The sequence below is a fragment of the Lynx rufus genome, unplaced genomic scaffold, assembly GCF_022079265.1.
Source record: "Lynx rufus isolate CCGP_SWC_20201006 ecotype Redwood Valley unplaced genomic scaffold, mLynRuf1.p SCAF_4, whole genome shotgun sequence".
Lineage (NCBI taxonomy): Eukaryota > Metazoa > Chordata > Mammalia > Carnivora > Felidae > Lynx > Lynx rufus.
Window position 1 is genome coordinate 99,696,956 of NW_025814856.1, and position 17,566 is coordinate 99,714,521.

Genomic DNA, 17,566 nt, shown 5'->3' on the forward strand with positions numbered 1-17,566 from the left:
ACCTGGAATAGTGCCTGACACATTATTAGGCTCATATTTTGTAAAAGGAAGGGAAGGAGAGAGTCTAGCTGAGGGAGAAGCATGAACCAAAGGGTAGATGGAATGTGGAAGTTTGTGTAGCAGCCATAGTGTCAGTAGAGGAAATTCAGGCAGGAAGCACATGCTGGGGCCAGGCCACAGAAGACTTGAAGATGTGACCAAGAATCCAGCTTTTGTTCTGCATGTGATGGGACCCATCACAGCTTTCACAAGGACATTTATATGAACAGAGTTCTGTTTAATAGGGTTAATCCGACAATGCTGTTTGTAGCACGGCTAGGCATGGAGAAAGAGATAAGAGGTAAGAGATACCAAGAGATAGAACTAACAAGATTTGATCCTATGAATAAAAAGAATACCAGAGGACATGCAGCAGTGGATGATCTACATGCGCCATGATTGATGTGATTGTTCTGACATTAATAGAGTTGACAATTCTTAGAGATGGAAGGTAGCACTTTCTTGTTATGAACAATTTATTTACAGGCAACATAATGTTTCTAAAAGGCTTCTACTTATTTTCCTCTGTTTTTACCAGTTAACATAACACAATAACCATTTGAGCACCTGGAGACCTTGAGCTTCACCCTCCTCTGGGACATATCTATACTTGCTGTTGAAAGTAAATATGATGGCATCTCTTTCCCTAGGAGCCTAGTTTTCATTTCACAAACAGCACTCCCACTAGGAGCAAGTACATATTTGCACATTTGGAAAAATGGTAGAGGAAACAAGGAATAGGGTATAGGATTATCCAAATTCAAAAGTAGGCAGCAAAAGAGACTTAAGTCTGAACAGGAGAAACTAGAGCTTCTTCCTTTCCAAGCAGCCAAGAACTACATTTAAAAGTGTTTTGAATTATTGCCCAGATTGTGTGTGTGTGTGTGTGTGTGTGTGTGTGTGTGTGTGTGAGTGTGTGTGTGTGTGTATGTGTGTGTAGACATCTATACAAATAAGACTGTTAAGGATAGACACAGAGTCTATGCTCTATGTAACTCCAGGAAGCCCTATTCACATATTCACATAGAGCACGATAGGAATGCTGCTTTCTGTAGTTGTGCAATGGATGGTTCTGCCTCCAAGAATGTAAAATAGGGGACTGATTTGAGGGTTGGCTCTGCTCTTTCAAAATCTTTCTTCTTCCCAAGTCCTGTGAAAGTTGTAGTTTGCCTCTGGAGATTAATTTATTTGGGTTGTCATTCTCTAATCCATTGGTGTGAATTAGTTCATCCAACTGCTCTCCTCTGTGGTTGCAGACTCCATGACTTCCTGAGAAAGCTTGAGAGACAGGGGGCCTGAAATATATACAAGACTAAAGAGGGGTAGGATGGAGGGTGGTTACTGACAACAAACTTGGCCTATTTCATACACATGGAGTCAAGAACTATTATGCTTTGAGCAACATTGGAGAATTAAATTGGGGTCAAACGGGGATGAGCCTTAAATGCTGAGCTAATTTAAGCAATAGGGAGCCATTAAAGGTTTTTAAGCAGGAAAATTTGTGGAAATACAGATCAATCAAGCCTTCCCATACCCAAACATCAAGTGCTAAAGTTATCCATGAACTCCTGCCTGGACATCTCTGAGAAGGGCATTGTTCTCTTCCTGGTCTCCACCCTTCCATGAGAGCTGGCTAACCTGTGTCAGCTTAATTCAACACATATTTACCACACACGTATTATATATCAGCACAGTTACAAGTTTCAGAAACAGCTGCTAAAAAGTACTATTCTCTGGCTTCCTTTCTCGTTTTGAACATATTCTTTCATTTCCTCCCATTTGCAATGCCTTGGGTGTCATTCCACCAGGAAGTACACTTTCCAAGTACTGTCATGTTAGAGCCTTAGGAGAGAACTGATGTGGCCTAGAGTGTTAACAGGAGCGCTCTGTATGATGAGAAATGTATGTTTTCTTTACTCTGGCCAGATTTTTCTAGACCAGAAAGTGAAGGTTTTTTAAATATTACCATGTAGTATATTTAACAAAGTGCTTACTGAAAATCCCACAAAATATGTCTTTCCTGCATATTTTTAAAGCACAGAGGCGCTCACCTTGGTTTGTGTAAGCATTCAGTGGTGCACGTTATACTTTATTTTGGCCGCCGTAATACATATCGGGAGGGTGGCTCTCTTTGGACTCCTGGCAAAGTTGGCTAACTGTACACAAAGTTGGTCCAAGGATAGGGTGACTTGAATGAGTTCTGTACGAGAGCCCTCACTGTCTGTTGTATAAACATATGTCTAAATTCAGTCCAATTCATCATGCCCATTGGTAACTGAACCATCTTAGGTCAAGTTCTCATCGTCTGTTGCTTGGACTACAGCTATAGTTTACCTTCTCACTGTCTCCCTTATTCCAGGCTTTCCCAATTTCCTCCACCCTCCATCTTGCCTCCATAATCTTAAACAAAATCAGACTTTCTCTCTTGTGTTTTTAAAAGCCTCTGGTTCTCTGTAAGAAAGGTTGGGAAGAATAGTTTTCATCAAGAGTCAAGCCACCTCTTAAATATATTAGAATGTGCGTAAAGGGCTGACTGGCAAGGAGATAAGTGAGGTTTCAAAAGCCATATTTGGCATTACCAGTGCCTTGAATTCCCTTTGAAATTTTAAATAATATGGACTACATGAGATTTGTGTTTATTAAAAGGGGGATACTCATCTCTAGAAAGAAGTCAAACTTGCTCTGTCATGCAAGGTCCTATATGATGTGATTCATAACTATCTTTCCAGATCAAGCACCTGTCTTGATTTTGTTAGTCTCAGTACTTGACATTGATGATACTAACAAGAGTAGGTCTTTGGGGACTTTTCATCTGGTTGTGGAGATAGATGAATAAACTTAATTTTAAGTGGTCTGAGATGTGTTGTCATAGAGATATATACAAGGTACAAGGTGGGGTGGTGGAACAATGAAAGGGGTCAACAAATCTTGTTGGGAGGAAGTGTTAAAGCTCTGGAATTGTATCACCAAAGGCTAGTTATAATTAACTCCTGGATATTGAAGGGAAGACCAACACAGACACAAAAAAATTACATGCAGTGCTTTTGAGGCATGAACCTACTGGGACATCGGGTGGTTGTGCATTGTTCAGAATGGAAGATGAGGTGGAAAAGACAAGGAGTTATGGGATTTTACCTTAACATTTTTAGGGAGTTATAGAGTTTTGGTTTTGTTGTTTGTTTTTGGTTTGGTGGAATTTTGTCATTGTTGTTGTTTTGGTGTAGAAAGTATACATAGATGTGTTTTTTAAATAATAAAAAAATAAATAAAACTAGTAGAAATACAGAACAAAACTGGTAGTGGGGAATTGACAGGACTTAGAGACCCCTTCTTACAGGTCCCGGTGCCCAAGAGAAATTGAAGGGTGATATATATTCTGGTGTCCAACTGTGAAACCATGTGAATGATGGTACCACAGGGCAGGAAAGAGAATGTAATCAAAGGAGCAGGTCTCGGGAGAAGGCAGGAGTTCTGATTTGAACATGTCAAATGTGAAATGCCTGTGGTACATTCATGTTGGAATGTGCAATACAGAATCTGGAGTCTGGAAAGGTTTCAGTTTGCGGGTGATGATGGAAGACATGGGTGTAAGTATTATCCAGAGTGAACTTGATATGAGAAAAGATGAAGCAAAGCACAGACCTGCAAAGAATACCTTCCTTAGAGTGAATTATGCTTTAAATTGAAAAATAAATCCTAATTTTTCTATTTTTCTTTGTTTTTCTTTTTTTTAATTTTTAATGTTTGTTTATTTTTGAGAGAGAGAGACAGAGTGCAAGTGGGGAAGGGGCAGGGAGAGAGAGAGAGAGAGGGAAAGAGAGAGAGAGAGAGAGAGAGAGGGAGGGAGGGAGACACAGAATCCGAAGCAGGCTCCAGGCTGCTTTTCTATTGAAAAATTTTAAATATGTTTTTAAAACAGTTATCCTCTGAAATATTTATACATAGAATTATATATTAAGTGGCTAGGGCATTTGTTCTTAAGTTGAAAGCAATATATCTTTTAAAACAAATGTGCCTTGTATCTCCAAATCTGTTCACTGATAGTCGTATACCAATAAGCTTGATTTGGACTTGACTCTGTGTCCTTGCCATCCCTTTTATCTTTGGGAAGCTAGTTTCTCTTCATTTCTAAGCCACAAATTATTTTATCAATTCCAGCATTCACAATTTTTCATGTTAGAATTCATGATGTGTTATAGCTTAATTAGCAGTAATCTGTTTTCTAAGTGGTACATAAAGTAATTGTGCATCTAGAGTCATTAGCCTGTTGGATTCATAGTCATGTGATATTGCGTTGTGCCTTCCCCTTTGGTAACAGCAAGATGCCCTTTGGAATCGAGAAGGTAGAGTGAAATGACCCATTCTGCTCCCTGCAGCCTTCCTCCACCTGACCAGACTCAACGGTCTTACATGGAGGGGCCAGAGCCCCCTCATGAAAAGCCAGAAGCTGGGCAGGAAGGTGAGGGCTGGGCACTCAGACCCTCTTATCCTGGGGTTTTGCAGTCCCTGAGAGAGCAGAGGAAAGTGAGAACCCATTGACCTTGTAAAAACAAGCCCTTCTCTTCACAGAGGGCCGCCCTGTGTTGCTCAGGGTTCTGGTTGCAAGCAGCAGGCACTAAGTCCAGTGGGATTTATTGGAAGGAAATCTGGTGTTGACATCACCCCTGGTGAGATTTATTGGAAGGAAATCTGGTGCTCACAGGATCAACAGGAGGCAGAAGGAACAGGCTTAAAAAGGAGCAGAGACCAAGGGAACCCAGACTGTGGACCTCTGGAACAATCTGGCCAGGATGTCGGGTGTTGCTGCTACTACGGCATGCTGCCAAAAATTAATCCTTACTATTCCCTTGGTTTTGCCTCCTGGCTGCAAAGACAAAGGCCCAGTTAGGAACATCCAGTCTGACTATTGCTTGGATCCTGCCTCTGTTCTGGTCAGTAGGAGCTGGGGAGCAGGAAGATGTCTCCCCTTGGGCTTCAGGAGAAGAAAGCAGGGACTCAACATGTTACCAATATACCAGTACTACAAGAGGGATACCCCCGGGCAGAAAGGAGTTTTCACACTGTATTGCCAAACAGTGACAGACATTCCCCGGCACTCCCCTTCCAAAGTCTCAACTCTGAGGCCATCAGAGCAGATCAACAATTAAAGGACCGCAGCACGTTTAGATGGACAACCTTGACTTCACTCTGAAACGCAGGTGGGTAGAGCAGACAACCCTTCCAGAGCTCACACAGAGGGTCAGGCCTTGTGCTAAGTGTGTTATGTGTCGTTGCCGCTGAACATGCAAGTGTTCGTTCTTAGACCTTTAGGATATCTTCAGGAGAAGAACAGTGGTTGCCAAAGATCTCCCCAACTTTAAAGGAATGCATGCAGCGACCGGGGACAGCAGAATTTGGGTGCTAAATAAAATAAAGTGCCTAAAATGTGCCATTGTTTGAAATTAGCCCCTTGGGCTGACAGGTAATTAACTTCTGCCTACACTAGTTTAATTTCTTGTGTGGACCTGGTACAGGAAACCATACATGGGTGGTAATTTTTTTCCCCTCCAATCTCAGAGGAAATGTAACCGGGTATGAACTAGTGGCACAACTCATATATCAGTGGTCTGTAGCGGGTCTACATAAATCCTTTTCTTTAAAGTTATTTAACTGTTTTGAAAATGGTTTCAACAGAAGTAATTCCAATTGCACCAGAAAGGAAACCAGAGTCTTAAAGAAAAATACACTCTCTTTGCTGAGCAAGGCAAACATATCAGTATGCAGAGAAACGAACCAGTCTCTTGTGTTTTATTTCCTTAACAAATCCACTGAAACACTTGCTTTGTGTCTTTAAAAGGCTGAAAGACAAAGAATTCTGTGGCCACTAAAAAATTAATGCCTGCAACTGGTTTTTAACCACTTTAAAAGGTCAGATATTATTTTTTTTATTTGTTTTTCTATTATTCACAGTATTTCATTGTAGGACTTTGCACGTATTATAAACACTGTAAGTATTTGGTTTTCTTACATTCATCAAAAACGTTCTCTGGGGAAGAATTTTCTATTTAAATAATTAGATAACCTGTGATTTTCCTGCATACTTTGTGTATAAACCTACACATTGCTATCACAAACCTAGCCCTTTTTAGAGCCAAGCCCTTATAGAACACTTTCCGTCACAATGTTGCATTTTGACTCTTCCAGGAACTAATGTTGAAAATAAAGACCTTTATAGCTGTGAAAGATGAGAATTTGGTACTATTTTTTAAATGTTTATTTACTTATTTTTGAGAGACAGAAAGTATATGAATGGGGGAGGAGCAGAGACAGAGAGAGAGAGAGAGAGAGAGAGAGAGAGAGAGAATCTCAAGCAGGCTCCATGCTGTCAGTGCAGAGCTGGAATCAAGAGTTCTTTGCTGAACTGAGCCACTCAGGTGCCCCAAGAATTTGATACAATGTGATACTAACCCGAGTCATTTGGGGAAACCAACTTCATTTTAAGACCTAGAAAATGGGAATGTACAAACAGATGGCTCTAATGAAAGCGCAGCTATTTTCTATAGTCAACGGAACTGATAATAAATTAATTTAAACCGTGACCCATTAAACCCCTGGGTCCACAGAATAAGATGGAAGAATCTGTTGTTACTGGTCTTCTCCAAGATCTTCACACGGCTCACTCCCTTGACTCCTTGAACTTTTTGCTCAAATGTCACCTCAGTGTGGCCTTTTCTGATGACTCTATTTTAAATTTCAACTCTTCCTCCCCTTACCAGCATGCCCAGTCTCCCTTTCTGGCTTTCTATTTCCCCCACAACATTTATCAGATATAATATATATTTTGTTTATTTGTTTGTTGTTTTTCTCCCCTACCTCAAATGAAGCTCCATGAGCACAGGGATTTTTTTTGTCTGTCTTATGCCTTCTCATATTCCCAGCACCTGGTACATAGTAAGTGCTCAATAAATGTTTGGTTGATATGCAAGCTAATGCAACATTTGTTTGGAGGTTTCTGTGTACAGGTATCCCCAACTCTCTTGGTTTAAAAAGAAAGTTCAGATCAATTATTTAATTTGGTTATTCTTACAACAACACTGGATTTTAGGAAAGGATTATTATCCCAATTCAGCAGATGAAGAAACAGGGCCTCCAAGAGTCTCTATGAATTATGTAAAATCAAGGGGCTGGCAAGATGTTGACTCCAGGCTCAGACCCAGATCAATTACTTCCTTTGATGTGCTGATCCCTGCCCAACTTGTGAATCTGTTCAGCCAGAGGAACTAATGCTTTGTGGTAGGCATTGACAGTCTGGTCTCAGGGCAGTGGATTCCAACATGAGAATGTGAATAGAATGTGGATGCAGCATATGTATCCTTAATAAATAAGACAGCCCATCATATATAGCTGTCCAGAATGTGAAACCTAACTTCTCCTCAGCCGAGCCTTGTGTGTACTTGCCTCTTAGAAGCAGAAGAGCGATTCTTATGGAGGCCACGCCATATCCACCTCGAAGAGCCTCTCCAAGCCTGTCCTTACACTGCAACTGAGCTTCTACTTTAGGCCTTTCCACAAGGCCTTTCTATTTCACATCATGCTCTGACGAAGGAGGCAGTATGCCTGATGGCTACAGATCGTAGATCTGAAAACAGGCAGAACCAGACAAAACTTGAAAATTTGATGTGGTTGTGAGTTTCTTTGGGGGAGATTAATCTATCTCTTCATCTATTAGACTGATGGTACCAAGTTCTGGTAAATAAATTAGATTTTACATCCTTGCCTTAGGTGTTATTATGGTATATGTCCTGTATCTCTTCCACTACATTATAGGGTCATAGAAAGCAGGGCACTCTACTGGCTGTATTAGTTTGCTCAGGCTGCTATTACAAAGTACTACAATTCTGGGTGGTTTAAGCAATAGAAATGGAATGTCTCAGTTTTGGAGGCCAGGTGATTCTGAGATCAAGATGTTGACATGGTTGGTTCCTTCTGACGGCTGTGAGGAAAAATCTGTTCTGTGCCTTTTCCCTAGTTTCTGGTTGTGTGCTAACAATCTTTGGCATTCTTTAGCTTGTAGAAACATCACCCCAGTCTTTTTCAGCTTCCCCTGGCATTCTCCCTATGTGTGCCCATGTCTAAATTTCTCCTTTTTATAATATTGGATTAGGTGCCCACCTACTCCAGTCTGATCTCATCTTAACTAAATATATCTGCAATGATCCTATTTTCAAATAAAGTCACATTCTGAGATCCTAAGCGTTAGAACCTCAACATACAAATATTTGGTTGGGGGCAGGGCAAAACAGGACTCAATTCATAATGCATCCCCTATCAGTTTTGTTTTTGTTGTATTTACTTGCATTTTGTAAGTGTCAGGGCATTACTGCTAAATCCAGTAAGTTTAAAGAAATGTCTCTACTCTTCAACACAGAGAGCAAAAAGAGTTGCTGGAGGGGATGAGGATGGGGGGATGAGACAAATGTGTGATGGGCATTAAGGAGGACACTTGCTGGGATGGACACGGGGTGTTATATGTAAGTGATGAATCACTGGGTTCTACTTCTGCAACCAAGACTACACTGTATGTTAACTAACTTGAATTTAAATAAATTTTTTAAAACTTTAAAAAAAGTAATAAATGTCTCTAGAAGGTTCAGAAATAGAGCCACTTACTAGCAGATTAGTGGACTTTTGAAGATTGCCTCTCCATCCCAGGTTTACCAGAAGAGGAGGCTAGTACCTCCTAAGGTTTTGTGTCAGGTCTTTGGATCAGTATACATGATGTGCAGGTTCACGACTTTTCAAGCAGGTTGTTAATGGGTAGATAGCAGTAATATCTTTATATATGGATAAGGACTTAAATGTGCTGCTTATAACTTAACACTTTAAGGGTTTATTTGTCTAAAAATCAGAGTAACTCAGTGTTCTTTTCAAAATTCCAAGTGCAACTCTTTACCTCTTAGGTATGTATTAGAAATAATGTACTGATAATAAATGTGTTACTAATAAATGACCATTTTCCTTAAAAGTGTTCTACGTTCTTTCTGATATGTTTATAGTGTGGTTATAAAGTAATGAGGTTGGTTCCACAGTATATACATATGCACTTAGAGTATTGTATTTCAATGAAAAATTACATTAAAAATTTTTTAATATCTAAATTGCAATGCTACACTTTATATGTTCAAATTTTTAAAGTTGATATTTCTTCCCCAGATCACTTGCTTAATGTAGTCAGACTTTTGGAGTTGCTTTTCAGGCTACAGATATTTATTTGGGCATTTAGGTATGCATTTATAATGCATTCCCTAAGTGGTTGGGGCTGAAATTTTTAGTTGATGTAAAGCTCAGGATTTATTATGATGGAAATGAGACTATCCATAGAGCTTGAGATCTTACAGAAAGTCTGTAAATATTTGATGGATGAATGAATATATGAATGAATGTAGGGGCAGGGGAGGAAGTGAAGTCATTTCTTTTAAATTCCATCTGAACCAATGAAATAAATAACCTACAGTGAATATTATACTTAAGAGAGAAGACAATATATTTTTTAAACTGTGAAAGCAAGTTTTAATTTTTTGTATTATTTTATTTCTCTACACTGGATTTTCTTGTGACACCTTGACTCCCCCCTACATCTTCTACTTTGTGGCTGATGATTTCAAGCACTCTATAATGAAAGGGGCCTCTAAGAAAGGCAGGTTGAGAGCAGACAGAACGAGCACACATTTGCATAGGGCAGGAAGGGCACTATAACATCTGGCAGTGGTAGCAGACTGGGTCCATTTGTTGGTGCTCATTAAATTCACATTAATGCATGAGCTGCTCTGAATGTGTAAATGCGATTTCAGGTTGGTTGCTTTCTCCCAGGCCAATGGCAGTGACTTTTGGGACTCTACCCCCTGGTTGTTTACTTGCCAATGGCATTTGACCTGGGGTCAGACCTGTATTTAACCCTTTCCTGTAGGTCAAAAACAAATTAATTTGGTGAGAATTAAATTGGAAATGAGTCGTCTGTACAGCAGGTGTTCCCTGTGGAGAATGTGCCCCAGGTGGAAACATTTTGAGATCTGTTCCTGGGTCATCTCTGAAGAAGCTTCAGAGGTCAGGGAGGCAATTCCAAGACATCCCATGTGGTGAGGGCCTGGAGATGGATGTTAGCAGGTGCCGACTCGGGTGGTTTTCTCAGCAGCTTGGGGGACTTTCAAAGAGGCCCCTTTTGGAGATAATTTATTCATATATTCATGAACATATATCTTGGGCATTCATTGAGGACTGATTTACTTAGAAGTTGCCCTAAATGATTGGAACTTTACCCTTTGGCCCTACCTCCCACCATCAACCAAAGGCTTTGATTTGAAGGAAAGAAAATAATGCATTTTTCTCTTTCTTTCTTCTAGAGGATGAGGAAGATGAGGAAATGGTGGAACCTAAAGTTGGCCATGATTCAGAACTGGAAAACCAAGACCAAAAACAGGAGGTGAAAGAAGGTATGGTATGGGAGGTAAATTAGTCATCAATTTATTGTTATTGTTGTTTTTTTTACCAACTTAGGGGCTATCCTGGTAAGTAAAAATTAAAGGCATACTCCCTATGTGGAAGGTTTTCAGCACATTACACTTAGCACCATAAACTGTAATCCCCAAAGCAAGAGTCATCTATTTTTTGACTGATAGAAGTAAATAAAATAGAGGGGTGCCTGGGTGATTCAGTGGGTTAAGCATCTGACTCTTGATTTCAGCTCAGGTCATGATCTCATGGTCATGAGATTGAGCCCTGCATCAGGCTTTGTGCTGAGTCTGGAGCCTGTTTAGGATTCTCTCTCTCTCTCTCCCTCTCTCTCTCTCTCTCTCTCTCTCTGTCTCTCTCCCTCCCTCTCTCTCTCCCTCCTTCCCTCTTTCTCTGCCACTTTCTCATGTGCGAGAGAAAGAAGTAAATAAAATGCAAGCTAGCCACAATTCCAGCAATAAGTCCAGTCACAATTCAGTAAAATTATTACTAAAGAGTGAAAACATAAGATAATTGTTATCAATTGTCATGTTACCTAGTGCACCGCATCGGATATTCTGAATGATAATAGTAAAGGGAAGAAGCAGATATCATTATTTCGTTAATAAATTCTGAAGTTTATTCGTGTGATCTACACAGAAATATTAGCAATGATCATTACTATTAACTCTACTGTTCAAAGTGTGCTTCCATAGCTCTGCCTGTATGAAGAGTGAAACTTTCCATGTTTCAGTGATAATAATGATGAGCATTTATTAAGGGCTTCCCGTGTACTCAGCTTTCTCCTGTGCCCTTTACAGGTATTATCTACATCTCAGAACATCCTTTTGAAGCAGATACTATTATTATTCTTACCTTATAGATGGAGAACCAGGAAGAGAGAGGTCTAAAAACTTACCCAAGGACACACATTGTAGAAGTGCATGAGCAGGATTTGCCGTTGACACCAAAGACTATACCTTTTATCATGATGGTATCATCCTGACATAGCACTGGGTGTCAAAAGCAAGAAAGAAAAAAGAAAAGGGAAGGCAATCAATCCTCCGGGTGCTCTATCCTTAAAAATCTAATTTTGTATCCCTGTGAAATTCTTAGCCCATGGAGATAAAAGAATTTTGAAATCGTCATTCTTACTGACAAACGAAGTATGTCTGAACACAGAGTGCAGATTTAAAAGATTTTTCCAGGGGCGCCTGGGTGGCTCAGTCAGTTAAGCATCAGACTTTGGTCATGATCTTGTGATTTGTGGGTTTGAGCCCCATGTTGGGCTCCATGCTGACAGCTGGGAGCCTCGACCCTGTTTCAGATTCTGTGTCTCCCCCTGCCCCACTTGCAGTCTGTCTCTCTCTTTCAAAAATAAATATACATTATTAAAAAATTAAAAGATACTTCCATATTCCCTGCTAAGTCCCAAATATAGACCAACAGAAGTTTCATTAGAAGTTCATTTGAGGGGCGCCTGGGTGGCTCAGTCAGTTAAGCGTCTGACTTTGGCGCTTGATCTCACAGCTTGTGAGTTCGAGCCCCACATCGGGCTCTGTGCTGACAGCTCGGAGACTGGAGCCTGCTTCGGATTCTGTGTCTCCCTCTCTCTCTCTGCCCCTCCCCTGCTCAAACTCTCTCTCTCTCTCAAAAAATAAATAAACATTAAAAAATTAAAAAAAAAATAAGTTCATTTGATTTTTAAATTTTAAAGATGCCTGTGATGGGCACCTGGGTGGCTCAGTCGGTGGAACATCTGACTTTTGATTTCGACTCAGGTTATAATCCCAGAGGTGGTGGGGTCCAGCCCTGCGCCAGGCTCTGTGCTGAGCATAGAGCCTGCTTAAGGTCCTCTACCTCTCTCCCTTTGCCCCTCTTCCCCACTCACGCTCTCTCTCTTTCTCTCTCTCTGAAATAAAGAAAAAAATTAAAGATGCCTGTGGCTCCAGCATAGTATGTGGCACACCGTTGTCGCTGGGGACTTTTATAGGAATGGGTACACATTGATCATATGTACTCACTTCAGCCTGCTCAGGCATTGAATGATTTTGATTACTGTCAAGTTCTGGGCTACGACTAAAGGCAGGGAATAGATTCAGCATCTTTAACAGTGGCATCCACAGAAGGTATGAGAGTTATTTTTTCTGAGAGGGTCTAAATGCATTTGATTGGAGAGATTTTACCTCAAATTGTAAGAACTTTTTTTTAACACAGGTATAGCAAGAGACAAACCAAGTCAGGATTTATTAAAATAAACAAATAAAAGGTTTTTCCTCTTGCAAAACATCCTTAAGCTATTCTGGGTGATAAGGAGCCAAGGTGTCTTGTGTGTGTCTTGGCACAGATTCCCTCCCACCCCCACCCCAATCCCCAAATTGTCTTCTCTGGCAAAGCACTGCAACCCCCTTCTTAAGTTCTGAGCAAAAACACCCTCCAGTTTTAACTGTTACTCATGCTTCATGGAATTGATTAAAGTCCTGTTAAAAGTCAAAAAGGAGTTTGAAGTACATTTCCTGTACTGCTGCTCTGTGTGCCTTTTTCTCTATTAATGGCTTTTCTGCAAATTAGCACATAATGGGTTAAAAGCATGTTTATGTTGGCATCAGACTCTCTCTGGCTTTTTTTTTTTTTTAAGCAAGACAGTATTTTGCAAACTTTTTAAAGAATCTCTAGCAGATATAATCGTGGCGCCATTCACACGGCTGCATAGTAGTTAGGGCTGTGTCAGCACTTCCCTTACGAACCTTGAGTTTCAGGGATTTATTACTCAGCCATAAAAATTTGCTCTGGGCTGAAACTTGACATCCACGGTTTCAAACCAGGGAGCACATTTTTGAGAAATCTAGCCTTTTTTGGAGTTAAAAAAAAAACAAAAAACGGTGAACACGAGATGGGAAAAAAAAAACAGTGCTCACTAGCTTTTGACATTTTTGCCCATATGATATCAAAATGCACTAAGCAGTAAAGAAATAAGGGTTTGATATTTTACTGTTTTCACTCCATTTTTCCACAATGGAGTAGAGAAAACAGCAGGTACATGTTAGCTTTTAATCAAATTTTAGGAAATTTCTATATGTAAGTGTTCAGGGATCTTCATGTTTAGAGATTTAAAACAACAGAATCAGACCTAGCTCTTGTAAATGCACATTAACTCATAAACCTCACATTAACTTCAGAGGAGGATATCCTTCTTTATTAGCTTGGTTTGGTTTTCTTGCTCATATTTATGCAATGATCTCACAGTAAAATCCCTTAAGAGCCACTGTCCTTATTTAATTGGGTTTAATATTTAAGCTATGTGGGAATTTACTTCTTTATTTTTTGTCTTTTACATATATTCTTGAAGAATATTTAAAAGATTTAATTTTTCATACTGAAACTCAAAGCTGTATCTTTTAAACAAAGCAAGACATTTCTGAAATGAATATTTTTGTAAAATAGCTCTTGAACTCAAGGAAAGATTGTAAAGTACTCAATATAAATTGTGAATTTCATTATGAATTTTATAGATTTACAGAGAAAAAAATCCCCCAAACCTGAAACCAAAAAATATGATATATAGTAAATAGAGTAAATTAAAGAAATAAATGGAAAAATACCTATTAACGTCAATAAAAAAAAAACTAAAGAAAACATACCAAATAGGATAGAATCATCATAAAGACACATATACAAATATTTTCATCTACAAAACTAAGAGAAATTAACATTTTTATTATAAAAAAAGAAGACACTAAAATAAAACGTATACTAGATTTTAATCTTGCAACCACGAAGTCATAGACTTAGCCCATCTTCTAAACTTCAGATTTCATGAATTCAGTACATTGTCTTCACAGCTGTTATTCAAGCTAAATATAACTGTTCAGGTAAATTTTGGCAAGTATGAAAACTGTCTTTCCATTTGGATCATATGTTAGTTTTATCTATGTGTTTGACTTTTCATAAAGAATCTCTCTTTTTTTAAGGAAAAAAAGGCCACTTTACATGCATAAAATATTTTTAACTCTTGGCAGAAATACTCTACGTTTTGTGTTGCAAAAACAAACAACAAACCTGCTATAATAGCTCTGCTTAACTTAATAAGAAAAACCAATGATTGTCAATGCCAAAAATTATATATTTTGCTCTCATATGTCTTTTGCTATTACATTAATTAATACCTTTTTATGCAGTGAACATGTTGAAAATAATTCGTTAGGGGTCAGGGATAGGGAAAAGCTACAGAAACAGATATATCAGGGAGAATTTGGGGTCTATCCTGGAGTAATACAATTCTGATTCTAATTGTTTGTGCTTGTAGTTTGAACCTTGCGGATTCCATTAATCAACCAATTTTCTTTCATGAAATATGATGTCTGGAGAGGTTTATCTCTGAATACAGCTTTTGGTTGCGGTTCCTGGATACTCCATTATGTTTTCATTACATTGCAACAACACTTATCAATTTAAAGATTTTTAAATATGGGAGGTTTGGGATTTTTTATCAAAAATAACTATAGCCCTATTTAATTCCTAAGTTGAATATTGTTTATGACTTTCAAAAAGTACTTGTCTGTACATGCATCTTATTATTTTATGCTAACAAGTCATGTCATTTGATCCCTGTTAGACATCAAAGCTTAATATAAAATATATCCTTTGTTTTGCTTCAGTAGCAATTTAATTTCAAGCCAAATATTGTATTGTCAAACATAATATCTGGAGAGGTTACTGCTTCACCTACCTGAACTTGGCCTCTGCAAATACACTTTGATCAGCCATTTATGTTTCTCTTAGAGAAGAAGTTGTATGTCTTGAAAGCTGAGATCAAAGTGACAATAAGCTACAGGGAAGAAAAAATTACAGAAAATTACACAGATACTACTTTTTATTCAAGGTAATAGACCTGTAAGGAAAGATACAGGTGAAATAGAAGTAACTCAAAAAGATAAACAGAGAGTAGGTTATATAATTTTAATATTATTTTTAAAAAGGATAAGGAGAAACAAATGACCATTTCTCTGCTTAATTTCAGATGGGTCTCAAGTCATACATCAATAGTAACTAAGATATGAACATGGGCTTTTAGAATAAGACATTCTTCTTGACCCTATAGTATCCTTGTTTAGTGAAGTTTATTTATTTATGTGACAGTACTATCGAAACAACATGAACCTAAAGTTTTTGGGTTTTTTTTTTTTTCCTTTTGCCTGGTTACATTTAGTAGTTTTACTATTTTCTTGAACTTACATAAGAGTGAAAAATCCAAATGCCTCATTTATGGGAGTTTTAGAAAGTAGACTAATAAATTACTACTCAATTACCAGTTACTGAATGCTTGACTTAAAGTTTTGGTATCATTACCTCATTTTATAGATAAAACTGCTACTCCGAGAGCTTTAATTGATTAAAAAATCAAAGTTAGCAAAGGGCAGAGTCAATGTTGGATTCCAGGTTGGTTTTGTAGAGTCCTTGTTATTGACAGCCACGCATTGCCAGTTTCACCGTTTCACAAACTAGTGTGTGGGCAACTCTGCTCAGCAGGTATTGATGGAGGTTCCTGGAGAGTCCCAATGCACATTGGCATATTAAGGGCCCTGGAGGCTTCAGCAGCAAAGAAATGTATCTAACTATATGCAGGGCTACTAGAAACTGCAGGGTAAACTGTTTTGTGAAATGATCGTCTGTTCTAGTAGGTGAATCATGTTTCGTTATAGTATTGTCCGGAGAGCATTTTTCAAGGTGTGAACCAACTGCAGTATAATAATTCCAGTTTCTTGTAAATATACAGATTCTGGAGACCTGCCAGATGCCCTGCATTGTGGTCTGGGTCAGGGACGGGGAGGTGGGAAGGGGGAAGACACTATGAACATCAAAGGCTTGAGATCCTTGGGTCTACAGGAGGGCTTCCAGACAGTTCAGATTTCACAGGACAATGGCTTCGGGGTGCTAGTAATTGAAACAAATAAAAGTTGCATAAAACCTGCTACCACTGACTGCACCTACATGGTTTTCTGAGCCAGTGGCCAGGTAGAAATGGTTATGGGGATGGTAACGGAAGTGTTGGGCAAGACTGTGGGTGAGAGACTCCTCTAGGAACTCGACACTGATTGCATTGCACTACCCTCCTCCTGTCACTTAAATTCCAGGACCGTCTGGTCCTACAGAAAGTAAGCCATCAAACATGTATTGAGTGCTTTCTGCAAGGTTGTTGACCTGGGGTTTCTGAAGAACCACAGAAGTTCAGCTGACAGTTTCTACCTCTGAGGGCTTTTCGGTCTGGGGGAGTTCCTAATCTTTTCTCTATCATTTTATGTAAACCTTGCCACTGAGGGAACAGTCTGTGTTACCTAATCATGACTCTGAGGTTAGCTGACTTTCAGACACTGTGACATACTGCTAATTATTTAATCTCTTTTTTCTCATTTTATGTCTTCAAATTTAGTTCAGTAAGATTAATCATGCTAGAAAAGAAAGGCATAAAAATTATTTTGAGGTGTCTTCTAGAAGTGTTTATTTGTTCCACGTTTGTTTAGAAGCAGAAGGTATCAGGGGAGCCTGGGTCGCTCAGTCGGTTAAGCATCTGACTTCGGCTCAGGTCATGATCTCGCGGTTTGTGAGTTCGAGCCCTGCGTCGGGCTCTGTGCTGACAGCTCAGAGCCTGGAGCCTGTTTCAGATTCTGTGTCTCCCTCTCTCTCTGCCCCTCCTCTACTCACTCTGTCTCTCAATAATAAATAAATGTTAAAAAAAAAATTTTTTTTTAAAAGAGGCAGAAGGTATCTCAGGTGAAAGCAGGTTTGGAAGGTCATGTTCCAGTTTTTGAATGGAACCTATATAACAGTCAGCCGGCCTTAGCAACTAACCATCTAAAATAGAATGAATGTATCTAGTAGAAAGAGGAAAGATGCTACCCAGATGATATTATAGATACTTCTTAGTGATTTCACATGTGCAGCTTTATAGTAGTATGCAATATGTTTAGTTTTACAGATTTTTCTAGTATGTACTCTTTGAGCTGTTTTTCAAGTTCTGTTTTAAAGAAAGTAACGTTCAGAATTGATTGCTAAAAACACC

The 17,566-nt window shown here is 39.0% G+C and overlaps 1 protein-coding gene across 4 annotated transcripts in view; it reads left to right on the top strand.

Moving 5' to 3' along the window:
* DYNC1I1 (dynein cytoplasmic 1 intermediate chain 1) overlaps nucleotides 1-17,566 on the top strand; it is a 283,160-nt gene that overhangs the window by 146,453 nt on the left and 119,141 nt on the right. For all 4 annotated transcript variants that reach the window (XM_047096199.1, XM_047096201.1, XM_047096200.1 and 1 more), the window contains one exon: nucleotides 10,419-10,508. In XM_047096199.1, the coding sequence (XP_046952155.1) occupies nucleotides 10,419-10,508 (90 nt within the window). The remainder of the gene's footprint in view (nucleotides 1-10,418; nucleotides 10,509-17,566) is intronic.